This window comes from Vespa velutina, chromosome 25 (genome assembly GCF_912470025.1).
Source record: "Vespa velutina chromosome 25, iVesVel2.1, whole genome shotgun sequence".
In the NCBI taxonomy this organism is placed as follows: Eukaryota; Metazoa; Arthropoda; class Insecta; order Hymenoptera; family Vespidae; genus Vespa; species Vespa velutina.
Window position 1 is genome coordinate 1,755,598 of NC_062212.1, and position 12,811 is coordinate 1,768,408.

The window sequence follows — 12,811 nt, forward strand, 5'->3', positions numbered from 1 at the left end:
GTGATCTATTAATTTTTGTCCAAGATGTGAGTAAGCGAAAATTACGAACATAGATCCAATAACATATAAGAATTTTGTCAGAACTTCGGTTATGTTTACAGTAGAAGAAAGTAACTGAAATAACTAACAAGAAATGTTCCTTCCTACCTCAAGATTTATCCAGATAATAGGAATATATTTTTACAATTTAATATTTTTCTTTTACCAAACATTTTACTTACGTAAAAATAATCTATCATGGTGATAAACATTGCCAGAAACGCTTCGAACGGGTTAGTTGTCTCGTAAAACAATTTTATTAAATCGACAAATCTTGAAATGAGTCCAAAGAAAGCAAAAGGTGAATAATTATAATATTATAATTGTATGTGCAAATTGTGAAAATAATTAACAGGAAAATTTGTATAATACGATACAAACTCGATAACGGATTTATGGAATTCTATGATATCGACAATCCACTCCTTCTCCTCTAATAAATTATCATTCTCATGGTTGCAATAAAAATTATTTCGGTTATCTTTAAATCTTTTATTTATTCTCCATCTGAAATAAATGAAAAATGTTCCAAGTTGCATATACTCAATTGAAAAATTTTACTTTCGGCACGATAATTATTTTTATTGTTTACTCACACAACGACATTAAACAGTGCGCAAGCATGCAGTATTACTGCAATAAACATCGTATAGTTCGCAATCGCTATCGTACATAGAATAATTATTACTGCGTACTGAATCCAAAGACCAAGATAGTAACCTACACGATTTCTCATAAAATGATCAAAACGAACGGGAAAAATTAATTCATTGTAGCTTACTGCACCAAAGATGTACTGAATGAAACGTTGAAGTGATGGAAATATCAAAAATCCAATGTACAAATAAAAGGAGACTGAAAATACGAAAGGACGAATATATATTTATACCTAACACAATTATAATTATCGCATACTAATTCACATACTTATGTTTCCAATGGTACACATTCTGCTTATATTAGCATACTCTTTCAGTATTAATAATTCCTGCTTGTTCGCAAGTTTCTTCCAATCGCAATGTATACGATGAAGAATTCTCTTCATCTGAAATTTACGTATATAAATATTGAATTGATCCGTTTCAAGAATTGGGCATGTTTAGTTCAAAATTATATAAATTAAAAAAAAACCATTCAATATTAATAAAATACAGACAATAGTAGCATTAGATATTAAATTGTAATAGCATGATCCGATGCATAATGTAGGCAATGCCGTTTCCAATAATTTCGCTATTGAATTCAAATCTTTTTTGGAATTGATAACTAAATGAATCTGAAATAAGAAGATCGTTTTCATTATTTATTTTTATTAAACATGATGTCACATAAATTATTCAGCCTATTATACATTCTATTATATAGTAACAAATATCATATCAATTTGTTAAGCGTTAATGGAATTAGCTATGCTTACCTGTTCGATTACCGCAATGATTACTATAAGAATAATGAAACAAACGTAAATCAATATCTTCGACGATCTCTGATATTCCCATAAGCCTACCAATCGAAATAATCGTCGATTGTAAGTATAGTACTCGTTGTCGAGATAGTCTTCCCCTTTCGAAAACATACTGCCGTCTAAAGTGACTCCCGCCCATCGATTGACTTCAACCCCTTTTGTTCGCCTACCTTCATTAAGTATTTCAATTATGCTCCTTGTAGTAATCCGTCAATAATTCAATTCGTACGAATGTAAAGAATTCTATTGAAGTCAATACTTACAGGAACACATTTATCGAGTTTTGCAAATTTCTCCCCTTTATTCGGGCTAATTATACGCGATTAAACACCTGCATCCCTTTCCAACAATTATATCATTATCTTATACTCTTTCTTTACATCGCATATTACTTCATCCCTTCTCCCCAAGCGCATGCGCCTTGCGAACTCACCCTTCCTTATCGTCCTCTTCAACCGCAGTTCACTTTTGTCTCTCGAACATGACGGACCTGTCATGCATCTCAGCAAACAAGTGTCCAAATAATTCTTTGACGTGTCAGTGCTATATTCGTATCATTTTTCAACTGAACAAGAGCCTACAGATATTTACTACGGTGTTAATAGCTGTTTAAATAATTAGTCCTTTTATCTTAAGCCAACATAAGAGTTGAATTACTACAGGCCGCTTCTATGATTTGGTAATTTTTGTTTTTTGATAGAAATGTTCAGGACATTTTACGCGAATTATTATTTATTCATTGTTACGTTCTCCAATGTTCCTTGAAAAACAAAATCCTTTTCGACAGAATAAACGTGCATTAAATAAAACAACGTCAAAAAAAACGGTATTTAAGTGATTTCGTCCAAATATTTAAGATGGTGCGATTAGAAATTGGCGAATGAGGTTCTCATGTGCTTTCGCGTAGAGTAATTCTCCTATTAAAAGCATATTTTTATTTTACAGAAAAAAAGAGAAGTTAATAATTTGAAATGAACCTGAAAATTGTCATTATAAAAAAAAAGAAATAATGAAGAAAATTTTTCTTTAAATGGGTAAAAATTTTCTATTCAATAATTTTTTTTATAAATTCGTTTGTAATCCAGATATTTTTTTTAGAACTTTCAAATGAAGAAACAACTTACATAGACACGCATGTGCCTAAACGAACACACATAAACATACACTGTCATACGGAAAAGGTACAAAATGAGTAGTTATGCAATTTAATAATCGCACAAGATAACCCCATTGTATAATTATGATCTTATCCAATTTTATTCAAACGATTCCTATTTTTACTTCTTATTATAATAAAATTAATTAATTTGCAATTAAATTAGTTGTCCGTAAGATTTCTTACGCATTAAAAATTTTACCAACAGAGAGAGTAATTTGTCTCGAAAAATTATTTATTAAAGAACAAAGAACACAACAGTTTTATACTATTCTTACAATACTATAAAATTATCTAATATCGCATGGTATTTTCTCCGTATAAATTCACTGCAAATTATATAATACCATAGCGAAAGACAGTGACTTCTGAATGAACTATAAAGAAAAATTTCAATGAGTATTAATTATGTAAAAAAGATCATACCATATTTCCAACTGAGGAAAATAATTCACCACACTAAATACATTGTGTGAGGCTACTATTGCTCCCTTCCATGACAAATTGCATACCATCCTGCTTCTCATTATCAAAAATAGTATTATTTTTTGTGTCTTCAAGGATAACGAATAAAACGGAATTTGACATCTGCAAAAATTCATTTATCTTGTACAACAAGCATAAGCATGAGAATTGGACGAAAAATAGAAAGTAATATTGAGTAGAAATTCGTGCGATTTCGTACAACATGGAAATGACATATGTTTTCTTTTCCATTTTAGAAAAATATCTAATACTCTATAATTTATTCTATTATGAATATCGTTAATTTAACGACACGACTTTTTCATGCAAACTGATATTCAAGCAGGATGCATAATTCCACGTATCGGTGAAATGTAACTCGTTTGTAAATTATTCGGACACATCGATATACGCGGTCACATAAGAATTTGTAGGGGAAAATTTTTCGATTGTCCTATCAATGACATAATTTTTTCCAATCCACTAATAATATGCGACAGCTTCGATGGCCTTTAGGACCAACGATTAAACTAATAAAAGAAAAAATTATCGTTGATAATATTCATTTTCGAAAACTTAGCCCTTCATACTTTTTTTTTATAACACCTGTTTCTATAACAATACATTATTATAGAAACAAGAGTGAGAAATAAACTAATGTCAAAAACTGGTATAATAGTCAATTTTCACGACGCATATTCAATACGATATGAAAATCGCACGAAATTACGGATTGTAAACTCCAGAAAACTACTTACAATGTAGCGAATAAGTGATTGTTGTGATCTATTAATTTTTGTCCTAGATGAAAGTAAGCGAATATTACGAACATAGATCCAACAACATATAACAATTTTGTCAGAACTTCGGTATTATTTACGTTAGTGGAAAATACCTGGAATAACTAAATAGAAATATTACTTTTCACATCACAATTTATTCCGATAACCGGAATATATTTTTAAATTTAACATTTTCCTTTTACCGAACATTTCACTTACGTAAAAATAATCTATCATGATAATAAGCAATGCGAAAAACACTTCGAACAGACTAATTGCCTCGTAAAACAATTTTATTAAATCGACAAATCTTGAAATGAGTTAAAAGAACACAAAGAATCAATTATTATAATATTATAATAGTATGTGCAAATTGTGAAAATAATTAACAGGAAGATTTGTATAATACGATACAAACTCGATAACGGATTTATGGAATTCTATGATATCGACAATCCACTCGTTCTCCTCTAATAAATTATCATTCTCATGATTGCAATAAAAATTATTTCGGTTATCATTAAATCTTTCATTTATCTTCCATCTGTATTAAATCAAAAATATTTCGAGTTGCATATACTCAATTGAAAATTTTCACCTTCAGCACGATAATCATTTTGATTGTTTACTTACATGACGACATTAAATAATGCGCAAGCGTGCAATATTATTGCAATAAGCATCGTATAGTTCCCAACTGCTACTGTGCATAGGAAGATTATTGCTGTGCACTGAGTCCAAAGACCAAGGTAGTAACCAATATAGTTTTTCATAAAATATTCAATGTGTACTGGTAAAATTAATTCATTGTAGCTTACTGCACCAAAGATGTACTGAATGAAACATTGAAGTGATGGAAATATCAAAAATCCAATGTACAAATAAAAGGAGACTGAAAATACGAAAGGACGAATACATATTTATACCTAACAGAATTATAATTATCGCATACTAATTCACATACTTATGTTTCCAATGGTACACATTCTGCTTATATTAGCATACTCTTTCAGTATTAATAATTCCTGCTTGTTCGCAAGTTTCTTCCAATCGCAATGTATACGATGAAAAATTCTCTTCATCTGAAATTTACGTATATAAATATTGAATTGATCCGTTTCAAGAATTAGGCATGTTTAGTTTAAAATTAGATAAATTAAAAAAAAAAAACGATTCAGTATTAATAAAATACAAACAATTGCAGCATTAGATATTAAATTGTAATAGCATGATCCAGAGCATAATGTAGGCAATGCCGTTTCCAATAATTTCGCTATTGAATTCAAATCTTTTTTGGAATTGATGACTAAATGAATCTGAAATAAGAAGATCGTTTTCATTATTTATTTTTATTAAACATGATGTCACATAAATTATTCAGCCTATTATACATTCTATTATATAGTAACAAATATCATATCAATTTGTTAAGCGTTAATCGAATTAGCTATGCTTACCTGTTCGATTACCGCAATGATTACTACAAGAATAATGAAACAAACGTAAATCAATATCTTCGACGATCTCTGATATTCCCATAAGCCTATCAATCGAAATAATCGTCGATTGTAAGTATAGTACTCGTTGTCGAGATAGTCTTCACCTTTCGAAGACATACTGTCGTCTAAAGTGACTCCGGTTCATCGATTGACTTCAACCCTTTCAATTCGCCTATCTTCATCAAGTATTCCAATTATGTTCCTTATAGTAATCCCTCAATAATTCAAATTCGTTCGAATGTAAAGAATTCTATTGAAGTCAATACTTACAAGAACACTTTTATCGAGTTTTGCAAATTTCTCCCCTTTATTCGGGCTAATTATACGCGATTAAACACCTGCATCCCTTTCCGACAATTATATCATTATCTTATACCCATTTTTTACATCGCATATTACTTCATCCCTTCTCCCCAAGCGCATGCGCCTTGCGAACTCGCCCCTCCTTATCATCTTCTTCAACCGCAGTTCACTTTTGTCTCTCGAACATGACGGACCTGTCATGCATCTCAGCAAAAAAGTGTCCAAATAATTCTTTGACGTGTCAGTGTTATATTCGTATCATTTTTCATCTGAACAAGAACTTACACATATTTACTCCTGTGTTAATAGCTGTTTAAATAATTAGTCGTTGTTTCTTAAGCCAACATACAGGTTGAATTACAACAGGCTGCTTCAATGATTTGGTAATTTTTTGTTTTCTAATAAAAATGTTCAGGACAAATTTGCAATTCTATGTAAATTATTATTTATTCACATTTACGTTCTCTAATGTTCATTTAAAAAATTATCTATTTGTACAGAATATACAAAGATGAACATATCAGATGAAACAGCAAAACAAAACAGTATCTAAGTAATTTCATCGAAAGTTTTACTTTACATGGTACGATTAACATTTGACGAAAGAAAATTCCTTGTTTTTTTCTACAATTAGATGCATATTTTTATTCTACAATCAAAAAAGGTTTAATAATTTGAAATAAGTCTGATAATGTCTGGTAAATGAAAAACAAATTAAATACTAAACTTTTTCTTTAAAAAGGTATACATTTTCTATTCAATACCTTGTTTTTATATATCGTCTTGAAATGAAATTATTTTCATTAGAATATTCAAATGGACAAACAATTTACATGCACAAGCACGCACATACACACACACACACACACACTCATATATACATACATACACACGTACATACATACATATATATATACATATATATACATACACTGCCATGCAAAAGGGTCCAACAATGAGTCATGCATTTTAATAATCGCATAAGATAACCACATTTTATTTGAACAATTCATAATTTTTACTAATACTTTTCTTATTGAAACAATTCCTACTTTTACTAATACTTATATTATAAATAATTAATTTATTAATAAATCAACTATCAATAGTAACAATATTTATATGTAAAAAATATTATCAACCTAGTGAGTAATATTAATTCAATCATGCGATTTGAAGCTACAAAACTTAACAGTTTTACGACATTCTTACAACAATCTATAATGATCAAAAGTTACTTGGTATTTTCTCCGTATAAATTCATTGCAAGTTATAAAATACCATAGCGAAAGACAGTGACTTCTGGATGAACTATAAAGAAAGATTTCAATCAGTATAAAGCATTTAGTAAAGATCGTATCATATATCCAACTGAAGAAAATCATTCACCACTGTAAATACATTGTGTGAGGCTACTAGTGCTCCCCTCCATGACAAACTGCATACCATCATGCTCCTCATTATCAAAAATAGTATTGTTTTTTGAGTTTTCAATGATAACGAATAAAACGGAATTTGACATCTGTAAAAATTCATTAATCTCAAACAGCAAACGTAAATATGAGAATTGGACGAAAAATAGAAAGCAATACTGAGTAGAAATTCGTGCGATTTCGTACAACATGCAAATGACATATGTTTTCTTTTCCATTTTAGAAAAATATCTAATACTCTATAATTTATTCTATTATGAATATCATTAATTTAACAAAACGACTTTTTCATCCAAACTGATATTGAAGCAGGATACGTAATTCCACATATCGATGAAATGTAACTCGTGTGTAAATTATTTGGACACATCGATATACGTGGTCACATAAGAATTTGTAGGAGAAAAGTTTTCGATTGTTCTATCAATGACATAATCTTCTTAGATCCACTACTCAAATGATATGCGATACCTTCGATGGCCTTTAGAGCCAACGATTAAACTCATAAAGGAAATAAATATCGTCGCATATACCCATATTCGTAAACTTGGTACTTACAATCCTTTTTCTTTAAATTAGTAACGTAGTATTATAGACACATGCAGAAAAGATAAACAAATCCAATCGTATATTGATCAATTTTTGTAAACATATATTCAATTCAATATGAATATTGGATGAAATTATTGGACACAGTATTACAACCTAAATACTTACAATGTTGTGAATAAGTAGTTGCTGTGATCTATTAATTTTTGTCCAAGATGAAAGTAAGCGAAAATTACGAACATAGATCCAATAACATATAACAACTTTGTTAAACAATCGGTCTTGTTTACAGCAAAAGAAAGTAGCTGAAATAACTAACAAGAAATGTCCCTTCCAATCTCAGGATTTATCCAGATAATTGGAATATATTTTTAAAATTTAATATTTTTCTTTTACCAAACATTTTACTTACATAAAAATAATCTATCATGATGATAAACATTCCTACAAACGCTTCGAACAGATTAGTTGTCTCGTAAAACAATTTTATTAAATCGACGAATCTTGAAAAGAATCAAAAGAAAACGAAAGGTGAATAATTATAATATTATAATTGCATGTGCAAATTGTGAAAATAATTAACAGGAAGATTTGTATAATACGATACAAACTCGATGACGGATTTATGGAATTCTATGATATCGACAATCCACTCCTTCTCCTTTAATAAATTATTATTCTCATGGTTGCAATCAAAATTATTTCGGTTATCTTTAAATCTTTCATTTATCTTCCATCTGTATTAAATCAAAAATATTTCGAGTTGCATATACTCAATTGAAAATGTTCACTTTCAGCACTATTAATCATTTTTATTTTTTACTCACACAACGACATTAAACAGTGCGCAAGCATGTAATATTACTACAATAAACATCGTATAGTTCGTAATCGCTATCGTACATAGAATGATTATTACTGCGTACTGAATGCAAAGACCAAGATAGTAACCTACACGATTTTTCATAAAATGATCAAAACGAACGGGAAAAATTAATTCATTGTAGCTTACTGCACCAAAGATGTACTGAATGAAACGTTGAAGTGATGGAAATATCAAAAATCCAATGTATAAATAAAAGGAGACTGAAAATATGAAAAAATGAATATATATTTATACCGAACACTGTTATAACTAACGAATGCTATATAACATACTTATATTTCCAATAGTACACATTCTGCTTATATTAGCATACTCTTCCAGTATTAATAATTCCCGCTTGTTTGCAAGTTTCTTCCAATCGTTATCTATACGACGAAGAATTTTCTTCATCTGAAATTTGTACACGTGCAGATATTAAATTGATCCTTAAAATGAAAAGGAGTGCGTGTCCTTCATGATTGGATAGATAAAAAAAGAACTGCAGCTTTTAATGAAGTACGAACAATAGCACCATTCGATAATAAATTGTAGTAGCATGATCCGAAACACAATGTAATCAAGGTCGTCTCCAATAATTTAGCAATTGAATTTAATTCTCCTTTTAACAAGAAAATCACATAAATCTAAAGTAAGAAAAATCTTTGATATTATTTCTATTCAACAAACAGGATAACACATTTGGATGCTATTCTGCCAATATAAATTTTATTTCATTCGAAGGAATAATTAAATACTTAATTAACCAAAAATACAATAAATGACGCTTACCTGTTCTAACACCGCAATGATTATTATGAAATTGAAGAAATAAATGTAAATCAATTTCTTCGAGGATGTCTTATCTTCCCAAAAGCCTATCAATCGAAATAACCATCGATTGTAAGTATAGTATTCGTTGTCGAGATAGTCTTCCCCTTTCGAAGACATACTGCCGTCTAAAGTGACTTCCGTTCATCGATTGATTTCAACCCCTTTAGTTCGTCTACCTTCATCAAGTATTCCAATTATGCTCCTTGTAGTAATCGCTCGATAATTCAATTCGTACGAATGTAAAGAATTCTATTGAAGTCAATACTTACAGGAACACATTTATCGAGTTTTGCAAATTTCTCCCCTTTATTCGGGCTAATTATACGCGATTAAACACCTGCATCCCTTTCCAACAATTATATCATTATCTTATACTCTTTCTTTACATCGCATATTACTTCATCCCTTCTCCCTAAGAGCATGCGCCTTGAGAACTCGCCCCTCCTTATCATCTTCTTCAACCGCAGTTCACTATTGTCTCTCGAACATGACGGACTTGTCATGCATCTCAGCAAAAAAGTGTCCAAATAATTCTTTGACGTGTCAGTGCTATATTCGTATCATTTTTCAACTGAACAAAAGCCTACAGATATTTACTACGGTGTTCATAGCTGTTTAAATAATTAGTCGTTCTATCTTAAGCCAACATAAGGGTTGAATTACAACAGGCCGCTTCAATGATTTGGTAGTTTTTGTTTTTTGATAGAAATATTCAGGACAAAGTTGCACCTGTACGCAAATTATTATTTATTCCTGGTTACGCTCTCTCATGTTCCTTGAAAAAAAAAATCTTCTTATACAGAATAAACTTACATTAGATAAAACAACGCCAAAAAAACGGCATATAAGTGTTTTCATCGAAATATTTAACATAATGCGATTAGAAATTGGCGAATGAGATTCCCATGATTCTTCACGTAGATTAATTCTGCTATTAATAGCTTATTTTTATTTTACAAAAAAAGAGAGTAGTTAATTATTTGAAACGATCTTGAAAATTGTCGGTATATAAAAAATAAATTAAAAAACAAAATTTTTCTTTTAATGGGAAAAAATTTTCTATTCAATAATTTCCTTTATAAATTCGATTGGAATCCAGATATTTTCATTAGAACTTTCAAAGGAAGAAGCGATTTATATAGACACGCACGTATCTAAACAAACACACAAACATATACTATCATGCGAAGAAGGTACTAAATGAGTAGTTATTCAATTTAATAATCGCACAAGATAACCCCTTTGTATAATTATGATCTTATCCAATTTTATTCAAACGATTCCTATTTTTACTTCTTATTATAATAAAATTAATTAATTTGCAATTAAATTAGTTGTCCGTAAGATTTCTTATTCATTAAAAATTTTACCAACAGAGAGAGTAATTTATTTCGAAAAATTATTTATTAAGGAACAAAAAACACAACAGTTTTACGCTATTCTTACAATACTATATAATGATCTAATATCGCATCGTATTTTCTCCGTATAAATTCATTGCAAATTATATAATACCATAGCGAAAGACAGTGACTTCTGAATGAACTATAAAGAAAAATTTCAATGAGTATTAATTATGTAAAAAAGATCATACCATATTTCCAACTGAGGAAAATAATTCACCACACTAAATACATTGTGTGAGGCTACTATTGCTCCCTTCCATGACAAATTGCATACCATCCTGCTTCTCATTATCAAAAATAGTATTATTTTTTGTGTCTTCAATGATAACGAATAAAACGGAATTTGACATCTGCAAAGTTCATTTATCTTGTACAACAAGCCTAAGCATGAGAATTGGACGAAAAATAGAAAGTAATATTGAGTAGAAATTCGTGCGATTTTGTACAACATGCAAATGACGAATGTTTTCTTTTCCATTTTAGAAAAATATCTAATACCCAATAATCCATTCTATTATGAATATCGTTAATTTAACGACACGACTTTTTCATGCAAACTGATATTCAAGCAGGATGCATAATTCCACGTATCGGTGAAATGTAACTCGTTTGTAAATTATTTGGACACATCGATATACGCGGTCACATAAGAATTTGTAGGGGAAAATTTTTCGATTGTCCTATCAATGACATAATTTTTTCCAATCCACTAATAATATGCGACAGCTTCGATGGCCTTTAGGACCAACGATTAAACTAATAAAAGAAAAAATTATCGTTAATAATATTCATTTTCGAAAACTTAGCCCTTCATACTTTTTTTTTATAACACCTGTTTCTATAATAATACATTATTATAGAAACAAGAGTGAGAAATAAACTAATGTCAAAAACTGGTATAATAGTCAATTTTCGCGAAGCATATTCAATACGATATGAAAATCGCACGAAATTACGGATTGTAAACTCCAGAAAACTACTTACAATGTAGCGAATAAGTGATTGTTGTGATCTATTAATTTTTGTCCTAGATGAAAGTAAGCGAATATTACGAACATAGATCCAATAACATAAAACAATTTTGTCAGAACTTCGGTCTTGTTTATATTCGTGGAAAGTACCTGAAATAACTAAATAGAAATGTTACTTTTCACATCACAATTTATTGCGATAACCGGAATATATTTTTAAAATTTAACATTTTTCTTTTACCAAACATTTCACTTACGTAAAAATAATCTACCATGATAATAAGCAACGCGAAAAACACTTCGAACAGACTAATTGCCTCGTAAAACAATTTTATTAAATCGACAAATCTTGAAATGGGTCAAAAGAACACAAAGAATCAAGTATTATAATATTATAATTGTATGTGCAAATTGTGAAAATAATTAACAGGAAGATTTGTATAATACAATACAAACTCGATAACGGATTTATGGAATTCTATGATATCGACAATCCACTCCTTCTCCTCTAATAAATTAATATTCTCATTTTTGTAATAAAAATTATTTCGGTTATCTTTGAATCTTTCATTTATCTTCCATCTGTATTAAGTCAAAAATATTTCGAGTTGGATATACACAATTGAAAATTTTCACTTTCAGCAGAATAGTCATTTTGATTTTGTTTACTTACACGACGACATTAAATAATGCACAAGAATGCAATATTATTCCAATAAACATCGTATAGTTCCCAAGTGCTACTGTGCATAGGATGATTATTACTGCGCATTGAATGCAAAGACCAAAGTAGTAACCTACACGATTTTGTATAAAATGGTCAAAACGAATGGGTAAAATTAATTCATTGTAGCTTACTGCACCAAAGATGTACTGAATGAAACGTTGAAGTGATGGAAATATCAAAAATCCAATGTACAAATAAAAGGAGACTGAAAATACGAAAGGACGAATATATATTTATACCTAACACAATTATAATTATCGCATACTAATTCACATACTTATGTTTCCAATGGTACACATTTTGCTTATATTAACATACTC

General features: G+C 29.7%; 3 protein-coding genes across 3 annotated transcripts in view; 1 reads left to right on the plus strand and 2 right to left on the minus strand.

Moving 5' to 3' along the window:
* The window catches only part of LOC124957308 (probable serine/threonine-protein kinase yakA), a 115,439-nt gene that overhangs the window by 45,347 nt on the left and 57,281 nt on the right, over positions 1-12,811 (plus strand). The gene's annotated exons all lie outside the window — the stretch shown is intronic.
* On the minus strand, positions 8,768-9,778 carry LOC124957312. Its single transcript, XM_047514255.1, has 4 exons — positions 9,657-9,778; positions 9,346-9,563; positions 9,081-9,200; positions 8,768-8,967 (listed from the first exon to the last, which is right to left on the minus strand). The coding sequence occupies exons 2-4, from the start codon at positions 9,502-9,504 to the stop codon at positions 8,827-8,829; spliced, it is 420 nt and encodes a 139-aa protein (XP_047370211.1). The 5' UTR covers positions 9,505-9,563; positions 9,657-9,778; the 3' UTR covers positions 8,768-8,826.
* Positions 10,004-12,491, minus strand: LOC124957314. The gene is made up of 5 exons (XM_047514256.1): positions 12,221-12,491; positions 12,022-12,112; positions 11,778-11,923; positions 10,982-11,143; positions 10,004-10,162 (listed from the first exon to the last, which is right to left on the minus strand). The coding sequence occupies exons 2-5, from the start codon at positions 12,037-12,039 to the stop codon at positions 10,135-10,137; spliced, it is 354 nt and encodes a 117-aa protein (XP_047370212.1). The 5' UTR covers positions 12,040-12,112; positions 12,221-12,491; the 3' UTR covers positions 10,004-10,134.